Below are 18,709 nucleotides of genomic sequence, written 5' to 3' on the forward strand. Positions count from 1 at the left end.
CACTAGCCGCTTAAAAAGCTCAGAGGATGCTCTCATTGCAGCCAGACTTGGTCCTTCTCAAGAAAGCTGTCCAGCCAAGGCAGTGAAGAGCCTGGGATGTAAGATTTAATTTCAAGTTGTTTCAGTAACACTGTGCTATTGACATGCCCCTTGAATACTAGCCAGAGCCAAGAACACCCACACAGCATAAAGACATAAAGCACAATGAAATCTCCAGTGAATGGGTCGATTCTTTCCTCACGTACACCAACGCCAAGAGTATCTCCATTAAATAAAAAGTAGCAAGAATAAGACCCTGTAAGTCTCTAGTAAAATCAGGCCAGCTGCAGACAAAGCTATTTAAAGTTTGGTTTTGCTCCCTGACACTGGTAAGACAGCAAAACACGTACAGCTGGAAGACAGGAAACCCTTCACGGAAGTGACTGTCCCATCCACACAAGACAAGAAAATAGTAAGGACGGTCCCAGCTGGTTATAGAAGGGGTAGAGTGTTACTTTCTGCAGCTACTTCAGTGCAAGACAAATAGGACACACAACTATAATTATAAAGGACAAAAAATAAATATTTTTGACATCATAAGTGAAATCACAAAATGTGTCTGTAGACGTGGAAATTACTAGAACCTTTCATGTTTCAGTGTTTCTAAATATCACCTCAGAATATTGCTCTCAGGTGTTTCAGCCCATGTGTTAAATAAATGCGAGCCAGGGAACAGTAACCATGCTCAAACACTAACTCAAAACTAAACATTGCTAACAAGTCTCAAATCAAAAGGATTGGTTTAGGTTTTTACCATTTTAGACTTCATAAACTTGGTGTTCACAAAAGGCTCTCAGTAGTTTACAAACCAACAGGCTTTCTGGAAAAAGTCCTATGAAAATACCTGCCCAATAAAACACCAGAATTTTGCTAGTAACTAAGACTTGTTTTCTAACACCATTTATTTCTGCCTCCAGAGTTAAGAGAAAAATCTAACAAAAGGCTCCTTACCTCAGGAATTAAGGAAGCTTTTCCTGTAACTCTCCTTCAGGAGGTGATATTGATACATATCTGGTCATTTAGATCTAGCTACTTCAGATCCTCTGCAAGAGGCACAGACCAAGGAGCAATGATCTCTTTGTGGCAAGACAGGTCATTCATACAGACCTTTCAGAACCAAAGACATCCCTCTGATGATGCTGACAACACCAGCTGGCAATCCCAGCAAATATAGATGAAATCACAAGCTGCCCTCAATCTCCCTTGGAGCACGGATTTTACTTCACAATTTCAAACAGTTTGCTGGATGACCGCTGAGGAAACCAGAGCTGAATTACAACTTCAGCAAGGTTCAAGCTTTAAACATAAGATGCTGCAGGCAAACTGACCAACCCTTTTCTCAGAGCTGCTGGAATGTTTTGAGATTCAGAGAGATACAGGTGGAGAGAAAGGCAGAGTGCCTGAAAAACCCCCTTCTGCCACACCTTCAGTGGAGAACTGAGTCACCCGGGGTAAGCCCTCCCTTACACTCACCTCTTGTGGAAGGAAAAAAATGAAGCAGCAGCATTTATCTGAAATAATTTCCAAGCCTTCTTTTCTTTTTTTTCTCCTTTTTTAACCCCCCAGGGCAGAGGGAAGGAAGGATTCATCTGGAGAAGACTTTAAAAAGTGAAGATGTGCACCAGCTTACAGGAGTTTGACTCAGAGATACTGGGCATCTTGGAAGCCAATTAAGGTCTATACAGCTGGATTCCCATGTACTTACCCCCTCACAGGCTTCTCTTTTTGAAGAGCAAATCCATTTATCAACCTACTCAGCAACAGCAGTCTTGTGAAGTATACATGTAACAAGTCACAAGTTGTTCCATTTATTTGAGTAAATATCTGGTAAATAAAATCATCAGTAAACATTACAAAATTAAATACATTAAAAAAGCTTGCCAGTATACATAAAATTCACAAACATGTACTTCTTTTGAAAAATAAAATATGTTCAGAGCACCCTTGATATAAAATGCCTGACTAGTGTCACCTACCAGTATATGGTAGCTTATTGAACATTTTCATGGGCATGTTCCAAGAGGGAGCAAGGATCTCTTTTCTGTTCTGCTTTTACGAGTAACAGAGCCCAAGTTAAGAAGTCTCCCCACTTCTCAGGGCAAAGCCATAAACAAAGACTGTAATACTCTTTGCCCACTTTAACAGGAAAGGAAACTGCATTCAATTAAGACCACATCACTAAATACAAACAATGCTTGTAACTAATTTTGGTAGCACTGCCTTTCCTCCACGTGAAGCAGCTTTCAAATGGTGATAGACATTTCTCTAGATATCACTGCAGGCCCTTATTCGGTATAGGTTAGCACAGTTCCAATACAGCATGAGGTGGAGAAGAAATGATCTGGCAAAGCATCAATCAAATAATTCTTAAGTCTACAAATTAAGCCCTTAAATTTCCCAATTCTCATATGCTGCAGTCTAAATAAGAAGATATGATGAAATTCTTCACTGGGCTGCTTTAAGGGTATTTAGAAAAATGGCAGCACTCATTTTAGTAATCTTAATTGGTACCTTCTGGTAGCAAATTTGCAATAACCACCACTTAAATAATTTACTGTAACAAACTTCCTTCCATCCATGTGAAACAGTATTCACAACCCACTTTATAATTTATGTACAGACAAGCACAAGAAACTTGACATCCATGAGTCAAATGTACAACCAACTTAAATGTTATCCAACTTGTTGCAAGGAGAAGTCTCCTAGCTCTGTAAATTTATAAGATCTTCTGGTTCTCCAAGCAGGCTTGCTGCCCCTCATCACTAACTCTTGGATTCTTCACTTCAGTAATCCTCAAGTGAAAGTTGAGCAGCATCCAAATTGTTGATATTCTTGATTTAAAAAAAAATTGACACTTAAAAAAGAACCCTTAAAACACACAAAAGAAATTCCTTGAGTCAAAACTGAATGAAATCAAAAAGTTGTGAAGAAAGACAATTATTTTAATAGAGGTCTTGTATTCAAAGTCCCATTTCCCTTGCCATGTCTTTTACAGAGTGCTACTACTTTGAGTTATTTATATACTCTTCTTTTGAGGGGGACTGAGTTTCCTCATTCCTCTTATCCGAGTTAGCAGCTCTTTGATAAATTCCTACGGAAAAAAAGATTAGAAAACATGAGTAACTTTAACGATCCCATAATGCCGTGATTTTGGGTTTAAAAGAAAAAAATCATCAAAGGAAGTGATACATTTTTATTTAAGCTTTTACTGCTAAGCTGGAATTTCTCTGGCTTGATCTCCAAGAATCTTATATGCATACTCTCATCACACAGTGGAGGTGTGAATAACTAGCTTTTCCTCTCAATGAGTGAGTGTTCAGGCTCAGTTACTAGCCACCTTTCAGGCTTTTACTACACAGGCCCTTCTACCAACTGCTCAATCAAGCAAAATCTATGTCTGGATACAATGCACACAATTAAAGATGACTTTCACAGTTTAAGCCTGCACAGAAATCCACACTCCTGCAAAAAGGGGTGTTTCTCTCACCACTCTCAATGCTGGCACTAGCCTTTTGGTTGGCTGCATACTCAGCTGTAACAGAAAGCTGATCCAGCTGAAATCTCAACTGTTTTTCCTCCTGCCCTGTTACTTTTGAATCTGGTTCAGCTCTCTAGTGAGGCTCACCACACAGCCCCACACCAACACTTGTGCCAGTCTGAGGCAAGGCAGGAACAAGGAGCCAGAGGCAGCACCACTAGGTTATGCTAAGTGAAACTGGTTGTAGAGTTCAGTGAATGACGCTATTCAGAAATAAAGTATTAATGGGCCAAGTCTTTATTCACAGTGATACTTTCCTCAGTTTCAGGAGATTTTCTCTTTTCAAATTGTGGGAGAACAGAAGCTTACAGTTGCACCATTATCTGAAATCCTTTTGGAATATAATTTCTTATAGCAACTGCAGGTGTATTAAAAGCTAAATCACCCCCTTACTGTCACATTGGAGAATAAGGTTTATCTTACAGTACTACATATACACCTACAAAAAGGTTCTGATCATTAAATCATTTAGCTATAAACATGGAATGTAATTACAGGTTTAGTCAGCCAGGTTGATGCGAAAGGCCATGCTGGATGGGACTTTGAGCAACCTGATCTAGTGGAAGGTGTCCCTGCCCATGGAAGCAGGGCTGGAGCTAGATGATCCTTAAGGTCCCTTCAAATTTAAACCATTCTATGATTCTATGAGGACAAAAAGCATGACTTCCTAGCCAAATGCTTGAGGCTAAAAATCCCAGTGTACAAGGTCACCACCTAAACGGCAATACAGTACCTTTCAGAAAAGTCACACTGAATCATACATTATCCAAGTGCTACGTTGTGCATAAGAAAATCCTCTATAAATGTGTATTTCAATTTAAGAGAGGTCAGTTTTTTGTGGTGGTACCACAATCCTGGCAGGTATCACCCCAACAGAGCAATTTAATTTTCTGATAGTTTATGCACATCTATACTGTACTGAATGTACTGTTGCATCATGGTTATTGTTGCAACAACACTAGCTGCGGCTTCAACTAACAGCAGCAAAGGCAGCGCAGCATACACATCAGTGTGAACTACAAATGCTCATTGAGAGCCTTTCATATTCTGGCCTCCACTCCTGAACTAACTACATCAAGGCCAGTACACAGTACATGTAGAGCTTAACAATACTGCGTTTGCCACCTGAACAGACAGCCTAAAGGGATGACCAGAGAAGTAGACTTGTTAAGATCTCAAATTCTCTCCCTCTATCTACTAAAATCTGTCTTTTTCCATATAGCCACAAGCCACTGCAACAATACCCACTCTAAACTTCCCAGAGTACAGTACTCCTCTATTCAGAGATCAGAAAATGGAAGGAGACAGGTTAACTAAAACTTCACAACTTTCAATGCACTATTCATTGGTTCTGCATTACCCTTTCATCATTGTAAACACCTGCTAGATAATGCAAAACTAACGTGGCATGGTGTTGTTTGGAACACATAAACACACTTTTAGGTGTTTTACTACCAAACTTAAATGAAGTCCTGCAGTAAAACCCTTACAGAAATAAACTCTCTAAAGTTACCTTAAAAGATTTTTACTTCAGATTAATGCAATTAGTATTGCCTTCAACAGCTCTCTCCTTAAAAAGCTATTTTCACTTGTGAAACACCAGATTAAGAGACACCTTTGGGAAGGAGTGAGCTGAAATTCAGTTTTCCCCTTTGGAAGACTTTATTAATCATCTGTTAAAGCCACAAATAATCTCTACCACCTTCATTCACCACAAGACACTACAACTGGGAACTACCCAACTGCTTCATAGAAGCTGAAAGCAAGAGCATTGCAGGGAGGGTCAAGTGCAGAGTGGACAGGTAAATCCATTGTACTCTGACTGTATCCATTTGGGATATGCCTGTTTGAGAGGCACCTCTGCCATCTCTCTCTCCATTTTCCTCCACAACTCAGAAGAATTTGGAGCAAGTTTCCCTTGGATATGAAACACAGCCAGGGTCAGTTGTTTTTCAATATGACATTACAAGAAGGGAGGTGAGTTCTCCTGATACTCCGAAGTGGAAGTGGTACCACAAGCACCTTCTTTTGCAAAAGAAGATATTTGATTGAACTTTTCAAGCAAGTTTCACACTACCTAGAAACTTCTTAGTGCTGTCAAAATAAACCAAACTGTAGGGTAACACCCTTAGCAGATCTGAAGCAATTGAGGCTATTTGTAATGACGGGGAAGGGAGCTGTATTCATTTGAAGTAGTACATACAAGAACTGAAAATGCTTTACCCCTCTGGAACTATGTTTCTTGAAATAAAGGTTTGCAATAAAACCCAACAAGAGCATTTTTTATGTGGCAGACATTCTACATAACCCAGTAGGACTGTTGTGCACACCCCACGAGTGTGCAAACCACAGCATTCGCTCAGTACATTTCTGGTTTAGGTACCATTTTGCATCTGACACTTGTATGGAGCTGGCTGTCATCAACACAGTTGTGCTCCAGTGCTTGTGCCTTTCTTGTCTGACAGCTCCCCATCAAGAAAAGGCAGCATTCTAGAAGAGGTGCACATTTTCCTTCTTGGAGGCAGGAAAGGAGACTTCACACCATTTCAGTAAGCCTTCCCTTTATAATTAACCAACTCATCTTTACGACAGTAATGCACATTTGTTTTCTTTAAATATCACTCAAAAACTGGGGTTTTATTCCTTGTGGACATTCAAGTCAAGGCATAATAGAAGGCGTAATATCCACATCTATCTCAACCTCATACACAAAATTCATTTTACATGGTGAATTTTATTGAAATCCCCCTCTAGGAGACATGCTGAAGCTTAGCATCATGCATTTGAATGCTGATCATGTACCAATCTATGTTTAAAATAGTTCTGTAACACAGGTTGGATTATCTACTTATATATGCTTACATAATACTTCATTATTCGTAGAGTTGGAGAACCCTACCAGTAATTCAGCTTAAGACTCAAGAATTTATGAATTATTCCTTGGAGGGCTACAACCAGAAATACACAGGCCGCATCTGCTTTTAATAGAAGAAAAATCTTGTACAGCACTTTGGGGCTTGGCAAAGGGGAGGGAGGGGAAAAAAAAAGGAAAAAGAAAAAAAAAAACCAACAAAAAAAATCACACCACCAAAAAAAGATAACCACAAAAATATCCAAACTCTGTTTAAATTCTCTTTACAGATATTCTGTGAGACCACCTTTACATATGGTTTTGTTGAAAGTATTGAGAAGCCTGTTAATTCATAATACAAAATCATTGTTTCTAGAAGACATCTTTCCTGTTGTAAAGGCAAATTTAAATGAGACAGACTAAATCTATAGTTCATTAGAACTCATCTATAATTGGCCATAGGCACTTGTCTTCTGCAAAGCTTTCCCTTGAATTAAAGACATTTGCTTCAGCAAAGCATTAATCTAATGCAGAATTTAAAAAGAAAACTCTAAAGACAACAAAGGAAGGTGAAATGATAATTCAGGAAAGGGGAGGAAATCACCTCTCTGCTTTGGAGGTGTGATTCACTGTTTTAATGAGGTTATTTGCTAGACAATGAATTCCAGGCTTCCTATTCAAAGTCTTCCAATTAATTCTGGAGAATACATAGACTTTGTCTCTCCAGATCTCTCTTCCACAAACAGTACACATGTTCTAGGACCAGTTCCTAAACCAAAATTTAGGGTTTTTAGTCCTCCTGCTTCACTAGAGCACAAAGAGAACCCCAAACCAGCTTTCCTCCACAGCTTTATTTCCCTGCAGCAAAGTAAAAAAAATATTTCCTTGACTGTTTGCCCAAGGCTATTTCCTGGAGAGAGCCTGATTAGTTGGATGTAAAAAGTAAAGTCAGCCAGAAGAGCAATCTCCATAGCTACTTGGCCAACAAACCAAACAATAGCTCAAAAATGTCATCTGAATGGGAATTAAAAAGAAAAAAAGGGAACCCTATTGCCAAACACCTTCACTTCCACACAGGCGCAAGCCTGAAGCTGATCAAAATACAAATAAGGGAACTAACAAGGCACATATCTGGGAGAATGAGGCTAGAAGCTGCCTTGTATTAGCATGAATGGGTGCAGCAGAATCTCTGTAGCTTCACTGAACAATCCAATCAGCATGGGCTCTCCAGTGAGGCCTCAGCACCATCAGTGCCCAGAGGAGGACAATATGCATCAATTGAGCTTGGTGAGCTAAAACAGTAAAAGGCACTGGTTACATACAACAAAGCTTTGCTATGGTCAAGGCTGCAGTCTAGCTATTCTCCAATTCGGCAGCATGAAAACAAGCCCACCTTATTCTTGTCAAATCACCATACTTGTAATAGTCATAAGATTGTAGAAAGATTAGTGTTGGAAGTGATCTTAAAGCTCATCCAGTTCCAACCCCTTGCCACGGGCAGGGCCATCTTCCACTAGACCAGGTTGCTCAAAGCCCCATCCAGCCAGGTCTTGGGACACTGCCAGGGATGAAGCAGCCACAGCTTCTCTTGGCAGTCTGCTTCAGTGTCTCACCACCCTCACAGTGAAGAATTTTTTCCTAATATCTAACCTAAATCTACCCTCTTTCAGTTTTTTTTTTCTTTTTGCTATAATATTGCTATAGGTATTTTAAGTTATATTCATGAGCACTTGCAGAAATGAAAGCATGCAAGCTTAATTGCCTCCAACACTGTAGTACAATGTAGGGCAGATCTCAGCAGGCACATAAACAGTTTCAGTTCAGTGAATTCAGAGTGGTTAAATGGATGATCAAGAAATCATGTTTTTCTAGAAATGCTTCTGTCTGCACTACTTTTAAATATGCTTGTTTCTTAACTTTTTTCCTACAATTTGTCCTATTTGATTTCAAGTAATATGGACACTTAATACAGTTACAGTGGCTTAATAACTTACCACTCATCAGCTAAGCTGCAATAAATGTCTATGAGCTCTTAGGCTCACCCAGATCTAAGGCAGCACACACTGCTGAGGCTTTTGAACACATCTTAGTTACTATTGCTTCAAAAATGTACTTTTTAATCTAATCATAAGGCAGTGTATTGCTGCCTTATATTTATATTTAAAAAAAAAAACACAACACAAGAACAAAAAAAGACCAAAACCAGTGATATTAACTTATACAGGTTTCTAACATAGTAGGGACAAAAAATATATATATAATCTGTCAAAAGTTTATAGAGATTCTATTTCAGCATGGTTGAGCTTTTTATTCATGTCTATATATTAAATACACATTATCTGAAGGCATAACCAAAATAGTCACAAGCCCGTTACTTGTTCCAACTAAGAATTAAACTTAGGGAAGCATATAGTTAAATGCTCTCTACCTTTCCCAGAATTAAGTGTTAAAAGCTGCTGAAATAGTTTGGCCACTGAAGTAACTGTCAATGACATAAATGTCTGCCCAAATTCTCCAGAGAATACTCACAATAATTTCACATTGTTTGGAAATCGCATGGGAAAATGTTATTAATTACAAGTTACCAACAAAGCAACTTCCTTCAAGGATGTAATTTCAGCTACTTTTTCTCCCATTTTGCACTAAATAAAAAATTATACTAACAAGATGGTTTAGACAGATTTAATCCTGCCTGAGTGGGAGAGATCTCCAGCCTATTTGACTGAAGCTTCATGTATTCATATTCTTTCTATGAAGAAAGACAGAAACAAAGGAACTCCAAATCTAATTTATCTCATTCTCATCAACTATTGGTTATGTGCAGACATTGTGTAGCTCAGCTGCATCTTTTAGAGTCAGTAAACATAAAAATTGCCCATTCACTGGATTTCTCTCCCACAGTAGTTTAACAGGCTATTATTCATTTTTCCTGTGGTAACTTTGGCAGCCCCACTAGCAGAAGTTTTACTTCATATCAGACACTAATACTTCATATTTTCTCCAAAGCCCAGTCCATATGGGTGGTCTAGTTGCTACCAATAGCAGAGATACAATAACATAAATTTGGCTCTCTTCAAAGTATGCATCTTGACAAAATCTCATTGATTTCATGGCCACAACAGCCTTCCTATTATAAATAATGAGTCTATTGTCAAGTATCAATACCCTATCATCAAGATTACAGATTATATTTAAATTTCTTTGTTACATTCACTGCTAACATGAGACTTAAAATTCCCTGTAACCTGCATTAAAATTCTTCATCACTTAGAACCAAGGCAGAAACTTGACAAAGGTCTGAGTGGGATTTTCCACAGGTAAAGCATGGCACTGAGTAGTGCATGGTAGGAAGACAACCATCACATGTCAAATCACTGTTCACATTTGAGATCCCAAAGCCTATGCCTCAAGTCAGGCAGAAACTCAACTTCTCTTCAACAAGCACATCTTAACCACACAAAAAAAGGAGGTTGTGGTTGAAGTAAAATGATGTCAAATATAAATACAAGTCACATATTACAGCAATTAACACCAATAAACACACTGGGGTTCTTTTTGGGGTGGTTTTGGGGTGTTGGAAGTTTTTTTAATTATTATTTTGTAGAAACAACCAAGTTGGCAACTGTGCCTAGAAATTACATAAATCATTTTACAAAACTAATTTTTAATGACTGAACGACTCATCAGTTGCACTGCATATATATCTTGATAGGAAATCAACATTTTAATTCAAGAATCATTCACGTAAACTCAAACAGCACTCAAAAACATACTGTGTGTGCTTTCCTGAATAACCTTTAGTTGCCTTATTTGAGCAAACTACATGGCTCTTCACAAGAAGATTTCCACATTAAGCATATTTCCATACAAATTGAAGCAACAGCCATAACTGCTAGCTTACAAAAAAAGTGCTTTTAACATTTTAGATCACATTTAACAGACTATATATCTCCCCTTAGAAGAAAGACTTCATAGCAGTTCCTCATACATTACTGTCAGCTATTGTCTTCGGCCAATTTATTAAAGGATGAGAATTCCTTCCACCTTTCAAGTGACCTGAATAACTCTCCTTCTTCTGACAAAAAGTCCGTCCAGAATACATGCAAAAATCCCTCAGTCTTTCCTTAACCATTAGCCTAAGTGGAAGGCAGTAAGCAAAACTTATTTACAATACACATTAGGACTCATAGGGGGTTGTTTGGGGTTTGCTTTGGTTTTTGTTGGTTTTTCAGGGTTTTTTTGTTTTGTTTTGTGTTTTTGTTTGTTTGCTTTTAAACAGATGAGGTCAGAGCTTCAAGTTATTAAGTTTTCTACCTGCTGTACCATTTTTCCTTCTGTTCTGAAGAGTAGAGATGACATATTACATTTTTCCCCAGTTAGGGATTACTGCCTTTTTTGCAAACTGTGTAACTCTCAATGTTAAAATCCCTAGTGTACTTGGTTGATTGCATTTGATTGGTCAGGAGAAATTCCATCAGCTCACATTCATCCACCACAGATCTTCCAGAAAGCCCTTCACAAACCAATTACCTCAGTGGTTTTGAATGGTCTGAAAATATGAAAGGATTTCAGATTTTCCAGACAAGGTGCAGATCCTCATATAGCAAGCTTAAGCTAATTTAAGGCTCTTCTTTAGTCCACACATGGCAAATAAAAAGAATCACTATTTTGACTAAATTAGTAGTCATGCAGTATTACTGGGCTTATCATAGTACAGATGAAAAGGAAAAGCTGCTGTTGTGAAAATAATCCTGGGAAAATGCTCCCCTTTTGGCAACTGTCCTCTCAGAAGAGTGGATTAAATACTCTGCTCAACTTGGCTATCTCAAAAGATTGTCAAGGAAGATGGATATTCTTCCAGGTACAGGAGCAGCCTCCATCCCATCAGCAAAGGACTGAAGAGACAAGTCCCAAGTTCAGTATTAAAATGTCACTTTGATCCAGTTGCCTTGAGAGCAGTAAAGTACACATGTTCAGGATGTTGTTTCCTGGAAACTGCCATGCCAACTTAATTACCAGTGCAGCATTTCCTGCAGTTCTATGACCAAGGTTTCCAGTGGAACCCTCACTGACATCTATCCTGCACCCATGTCACAGCTCAAAATTTATCCTTGCATTAAGTGTCCAGCTTCAGAGCTAAGAAAAATAATTCATATTACATCTTCAAAGGCTGAAAGGGGTCATCTGTAGTGCAGCATTACTACAGTGAGACAACTGTAGATTTTGATTTTGGCCTGTCATCTCCATAATGGGAGACTTGTGTTATCTGCTGTGAAGAAACCAAGGTACAACACAGACCAAGATATAGAAGCGTTAGCCTGCTATTTTTTTCTGGGTCAATTCCCTGCACTGTCAAAAAGTTAGTGCCATGAACTGCAATAGCAATTCTGGAGAATTTTCCCAGTCTACCACCAAAAAAAAAGGAAAAGCCCTGAAGAAAGTCTCTGATAAACAGAGAAGTGTCTATTTAACTATACCAGTGGCTCTTCCTAACAGCCTGACTACCCTAAGCCCCAACAGTTTAAGTAGCTACAGCTGTAGAGGTTACAAAGGAAGCAAGCTATGTGCAGCCTTGTTTCAAAAAACAAATGCCTAGCTTTGAAGTCATGCAGAGCTGAAAGGTTCCTGACTAGAAAAATCTCATTAGCCAACCACACTAAGTACTACACAAAAGCCACAGGTGGAAAAGCACTGACTCTATAAATTGAACCAAGAAAATGTCACACAACCTAGTGGTTGATTTTCGTGGGGTTTTTGGTTGGTTGGTTGGTTGGTTTTTACAACAATTCCAAGCTTTTCTTACAGTATTTCCAACCCAAACCATTCTATAATTCTATGATTTACTCCTCCTAGTAAGCACACATTACTATATGAGAAGTAAGCTATACTGGCACTGGACACATCTGAATATTCAAGTTGAAAATGGAGTGCTCAAATCCTGCTAGTTCATGTTATCCCACAACTGTATTCAAGTCTATTCACAAAAACAATTAGCTGAGCTGCATACCTAAGTAACAGCTCCCAGAATAAACATTTTTCCCTTCAGAGATAAAATTTAATGCCTTCACATTGAAGGGCACACAGTCCATCTCTCAAGTTGATTTTTCATGCAAATATAGTAGGGTTTTAACCATGTGACGAGAATTGTGTTTAGTACTCTTGTAATATGACAACTTTCAGCGTGGGTAAAGTAAAATCAAGAACATTACAGAAGACAATAGATACTTCAGCTGGAATGATCAGGAGCTCCTCCACAGGGCCCAATCCTGTTCCTACTGTAGTCAAGTGACAAGAATAAACATTCCTAGGATATAAAACCCCAAGCCCACCAGTTCTCTGTTAATATTCCTGTATTTACTTTATCAACAGTATAAAAAAAAGTTACTTTAGCTTGAACGTTGCTACACTTCCCAAACATAAGTAGTATTTAAGAAAAGTCTTTTTACCTCTGTTGGTTTGTAGCAATCTACAAGAGTTTCCTAGAAGCAAAATATGAAAGTGTCAGTTCCAATACAGAATAACAGTGAACATAAACAACTCTACAGCATAAAAACTGGCAAGGGAATGGGGAAAGAAGAGGAGAAGGAACCAGGAAACACTGGATTATGAAACTACTGAAAACCTATCATTACAGCAAGTCACCTTTGTTCCCTGCCTAGATGGATCAGAATAATTTGCAACATGAGAGAAGTGATGGCTTCTTTCTCAAGGCTGGAAGTTATAAAATCCCCCTCTTGAAGAAAAATGAATGAGAATCCAAGAACGGTTCTCCCAGGAATACACATGTGAAAGGCAGCTTTCTGTGAGTGCACCACAGTCTTTGTGATGCAGAAGTACAGACCTATAGACCTTTGCTAGTTTGTTAGCTAGGTCAGGGATCCTGGCAGCACAGCTGCAGCAGCTAGTTTAGGTAGAAGCAGCAAAGTTATTTATGAACGCTGAGTAAATAGTGTAGAGCCATGTCCCATGTCTCTGTGGCTGGGCAATGGGCACTGAGAAAAGAGTGCCAACAGGCACTGCAAATCAGATGTGGTGCATTTAAGCACCACATTAATCACCTCCCAGAAGAGAGCTGAGGGCAAACCACTCACAGGTTTCCTTTCTTCAATGCATCTGAAAAGATTATAAAGAGACCCTCATATTCATTTTCTATCTTGAATTAGATATATATTAGATATATCTCTATTAAGATAATGATGTTTCTTCCACCATTCTTCCATTAATAAACTTTAACCTCAAGCAGAATTCAGAGAATTAGAGAATTGGTTTGAAGAGTTTAATTTCAGCAGACAGCTTTCGAATTTCTCTACTAATTCCTGCATCTGATCACCTTATCCTTTCCTCAAGCTTTTAGACAAGCTACCCCAAGATAACTCAATGGGCTCCAAATCCTAGCTGGTATAGACAGAGAAACAATTTCCAGTTTTTTATTTCATATACTTGTAAAAAGTTTAATGAATCTAATCTGTCTCAGCGTATCTCCCTATATTACTCTATTCTTTTAACTCGTTATTTACTCCTGTTATCACCTACCTTCCAGAAAATTTTTAGCCTAAAGGATTTTGATTACCTTTTTATAGTCCAGCAGATTATGTTAAACTCAGACCTAGGAACCTCTCAGTTCTAATCAAACACAAGATATGGAACCAGATGCATTAATTCAGCAACATTCTAATTTGAAATTAGGAAATAATATTACCTGTAATTTGAGAGCCCTCTCCTCTTCATTGGCTGCATCAAGAAGGTCATCAATGTCAATTTCTACATCTGGCATCTCTTCTTCCTGAAAAGCAAAAATTCCCACATAGTCGATAGAGATATATATCCTTTAACTAACTTCAAAAGCAGCCGAGTGATAGCACACATAACCCCATCTGCCTTCAGTCAGGCAAGAAGGAAATCAGTAAGGGAAGGTGGCTTGATTCTTTGCTCCAGGGCCAGAAGAAGACCAAGCCATGACCCCACAGGAGGTGACAGCTCTTAAACAATCCTTCCATCTCAGCCAGGTGTTGTGTTACTAACCCATGCCCAGCAGCACAAGTCATGCTATTCTCACAGTACTGGGCAAGAGGATGAAGAAGAGCTATGGGAAGAAGGAGATAAAAGCTGCAGCAATCCACAAACTTGCTTTGAACTCATTCTTGATTGGACTGCTTATTTTGTTACACTATGGAAGATCTCTCTTGTTCAAAGTTGGCTTACAAAGATGACATACATCCTTGTAAGCCACATACATCCACTAGAAAAGTTCAGATTTCCAGTGAAGTGCAAAATCTAAAGCATAGAGTATTTCAGATAATTTTTAATCTCCACTGCCCATACATTTCTGCCTCTGCACCACCACCACCATATCAGACACGTTGCTCCCTGATTTAGAGCAGCAGACCACGTATTTTGAAGGATCCCCAAGCTCTGGAATCCCAAAGAAAATTCATCCACAGATATCCCTATTAATTGCATTCACAGTCTGCTGGCCATTATTTGCATTTTCACAACATAAAATGCACTTCAAAATGATAAAAGAAGCATCTCACTACACAGACAAAACACTCTGGTCTCAGGTTCTCCCCTTGCCACACAAAGTCCCACCCTCACAGTGGCCTCAGTGCCACAGCCACATGGCTCCTCTGCTTCCCCTGCTCCATCCAAGCCAATGCATGGGCACTGTGAGTCTGCCCTCTCACAAGTACGCTGTCATTGATCAGCTCACTGGCACTGCATCACCTTAGCACCTCCTGAATGAAAACAGGGACCTAAGAAAAAGCCTCCAAAGGGGAGGCTGGATTTGAGAGCCAGGATGAAGCAACAAGACCAGTATCCCCAGCAGCAGCTATCTCATTGTATCCCAACAACATTTTTCAAGATCCTTTAAAGAAGCATTTTGACAAAAATATGATGGGCCCATCGATCTGCAAAATTTTAACAATTGTGAAATCATTCAACATCTCCAACAGCAACTGCCACCAAAGTCACTTTTCTACTGGATAAGAGTTCAAACATTAGCAAAGAAGGTTACAAATTAGCTCAAGTTAATCTGACAAAGGTTAAGTACCAAAGTGCCAAATACTTGTATCAACAGCTCCAGCTAAAATTCCAGCTGCTCAACATTTATTTGGATATGAGGAGAAAGGAGAAAAGTAGGATGATTAAGTTCCCCATTCCCCACCTGTGAAGGAAAGCGTACAGAAACATTTCTGTACACAGCCATGCAGGCCAATGAATAAAAGTACGCAAAGCACGTCCTTTGCCCAATTAGCAAGTTCACTCTTTGTCAACGTGCATTTTAGTCAGAAAGGAAGTGTGAGCATTTGCTGAGATGAATCATAAAAATACTAGTCACTGTAACACAATCTGGCAATAAGGAAGTTCCTAATCTAATCCTATAGGCTCACTAGCAATTTAAACATGAGGGGAAGAGTAAGAAGTCTTCCACAGACTATAGAGTTATTCAGCAAAACCCACCAGATTGGAAAGTATAAATATTAATCCCTAGCAGTGGTACCCTTAGCTTACTATCCAATACTACTAATTAGCAAACCACACTGAGAACCAGAAATTCCCCAAATAAGACAGTAAACCTCCTGAACATTCTAAGCAGCTCATTAAAAATACTGTTGAGATAGGGTGCATGGAGTTACCACCATTAATACTGTAAATATATTAAGATACACATCCATGGACGTGCATCTGTGTGCTCAGAAGTGTTCTGCGCATCGAATATTTTGTCAAGATACACATTCTGAATTCTTGCCTGTCAGAACAGCATTCTAGCAAACTGAAATTACGTTGAAAGGCAACAGTGTGTGGGGGGGAATACCCTAGAAGATATATAATGCTTTTTTCGTGATCACGCTTTGTTGAAGCTGAGCACTCCTGAAAGGTTAGTTTTACCCTGATTGGTACCAGTCATGTGGGAGAAATTCTTGCTTCTGTCCCTCATCATTCTTACCTCCTTCACATCAATTTTGTCTTACATCTTCAAGGTTCACACTGCCATTTGTCCACAGGGCAACTATGCCAGTAATTCACTTAAGCTTTGGTATAAGAGGTAACACACCACCTCTACTTCAACGAAAACCATAACAAAAAATAAGTTAGGGATACTTCAGAAACAAGATAGCTTGCTGTGCCTGACATACTGGCCTTTAATTAAGTTAAGTTTTCTGCAAAAGGTCATGTGTATTTTCACCACTACGTAGCAAATTTGAACTCTGATAGACAACACAAATGGAGGGGTGTAAGCCCAAAAAGGTAACACTTGCTCTTATTTTTGGCTGAATGAAAGAATATAATCAAAGCATTTTTCCCTATCTGAACTATTATACTGCATGATCCCGAGAGTTTTATGTTACGTATGAAAAACATGTGCTTAGGTCAGGAGCCTGACCACCCCACAACACCTGTAATGACTCTTTCTTCCTTCCCTCTCATTTCTGTTTGCCTCAATTTATTGGCAAGATAAGTGTGGTTGATCCTACAACAATTGAGCAGCTAGACCCAGAGTAGGCTGGAGCAAGCCTGAAAGGGGCTGTGCATAGCAGGAAGGTCATATTTTAAGAATCTTGTTCATGCCGTTAGGCTGTGCAGGGAAACCAAAGCACTGCCATGTTCTGATCCAGTGAGAGGAAGACAAGGTGCTGCAAATAGCAGACAATGGGAGGGGAACGGGGGGAAGCATGCTGACAGGGAGCAGCCCCCAGAGAAGCTAAAATAGAAGAGGTCTGGGGGTTGTGAGTGCAAACACCCATCAACTGAAACAGAGGAAGGGAGGATGGACATTCTTTCTAAGCACCCTCTTTCCACTTTGCATTAACAATATAAGCAAGACATGAACTGCTTTACGCTTGAGTATTCAGAAGTCTAAGAATATCACAAGCGTTAGCTTCCGTGCTATTTAATGCAATTTAAACTCAATCTCACATTGGAAGACAGCCCTGTGGTTATTTAAGTTGCACGAATTCTTTGCAGGCTACTGGGAAAATGCCTTGGGGCACAGACATACATTAAGTAATAAATAGCTGTAGCAGTTTAAGACATTACAACCTCTCCAACTGTTTTCTACTTAGCCTTTGGCAGAGGTGATCACAGCCCCAGCAGTGAACGGAACAGTAACAGGTGAGCATCCCTTAGTGAAATAAGGGAAAAGCCTCTGAAATCACTTTCCACAGCAGAGTAAGACAAAAGGATGGATCTTCTAGGGGCACGTGAAGAACTCTTGCACTCCCTAGTCTATTGGCTATTGAGGATAGCACCTCCAGGAGAGCAAGAACAGGTCTGATATTGTTACAAGTATTTACCAATTAAGCATTTATCTGAAGCTTTAAAATTTAAAGGGTGATAGCTGCCCTATGGATAACTTGCCACTATAAACCCAGCTTTCAAATTAGCCTGCTGCCTCTCATCCTTACTGCCCATTCATTGTGCATCATTTTACCATGCTGGGAAATAACGAAATAGGTTTGGTTGGGTTTTACTTTAAATTTTAAGTCTGGGAGAGAAAGGAGAAGCTAAAGCCATCATTTTTACAGTGAGTTTAGAAACAACCTGAAAGGACAAACAGAGGAAGTTGAAGAAAAAGGAAGGAAAGTACCATACATTTCAGAGGTATGAAAGTTTAAGACTGTCTGAATTGGGGATTTCTCTCAAAGTCCTGGAAGATGGCCAAAGCAAGCTAGAAAATATGACCAGTTCTTCTAGAAGTATCATTATATAAAAAGATTTAATTTAAAAATAAGAAATACATTCTGGACATCTAATACAGCTAGCTTCAAACAAGTTAATCTGCAGATATGGATGGCACTGCCCCAATGCAAGGTAACTGTCGAAGTCTCAAGATGATATATAAAAGTGCCATAAACTACCAGTACTAGAAGACGTTTGGTTGCATATGTGACCTGGTGGGATTACGAATGGATTGCACTTAGTACAGGTAAAAGAATACTCCCAAGTAGTCATTTGTATGGAACACACAGGAAAAACCCTTGTGTTCCTCATTTCAAAGTATTCAATTATTTCAGGGGACTTATGAGCCAGGGCAAAAGTAGACAAAAATGAGAATAAAAAGAACAGTTTAAGTGGTCAAAAAATATTAATCCAGAATCAAAAAAGAAGCTCTTTCTGATGTAAAGCTAATCCTACTTAAGTGGAGAGTCAAAATACAAAAGCTAAAATGAAGCTGCTGGCAGCACAAAAAGAGCAACAGATTAGGAAATATGTTAAAAAGAGTAGGAAGAAACTCAGAAGTGCCAGGTTTGGGGACATTTACAGTAGGAATAAGAATC

At 39.1% G+C, this 18,709-nt stretch overlaps 1 protein-coding gene across 1 annotated transcript in view; it reads right to left on the minus strand.

Annotated features, from left to right (window-relative positions):
* Window positions 1-1,814: 1,814 nt before the first annotated feature.
* Window positions 1,815-18,709, minus strand: part of PPP1R14C (protein phosphatase 1 regulatory inhibitor subunit 14C) — a 56,029-nt gene continuing 39,134 nt past the window's right edge. Inside the window, exons 2-4 of the mRNA XM_034061197.1 lie at window positions 14,128-14,211; window positions 12,875-12,907; window positions 1,815-3,130 (exon numbers count right to left, since the gene is read on the minus strand). Coding sequence (XP_033917088.1) covers window positions 3,056-3,130; window positions 12,875-12,907; window positions 14,128-14,211 — 192 coding nt within the window. The 3' untranslated portion in view covers window positions 1,815-3,055. The remainder of the gene's footprint in view (window positions 3,131-12,874; window positions 12,908-14,127; window positions 14,212-18,709) is intronic.

Source organism: Melopsittacus undulatus, chromosome 3 (genome assembly GCF_012275295.1).
Source record: "Melopsittacus undulatus isolate bMelUnd1 chromosome 3, bMelUnd1.mat.Z, whole genome shotgun sequence".
Lineage (NCBI taxonomy): Eukaryota > Metazoa > Chordata > Aves > Psittaciformes > Psittaculidae > Melopsittacus > Melopsittacus undulatus.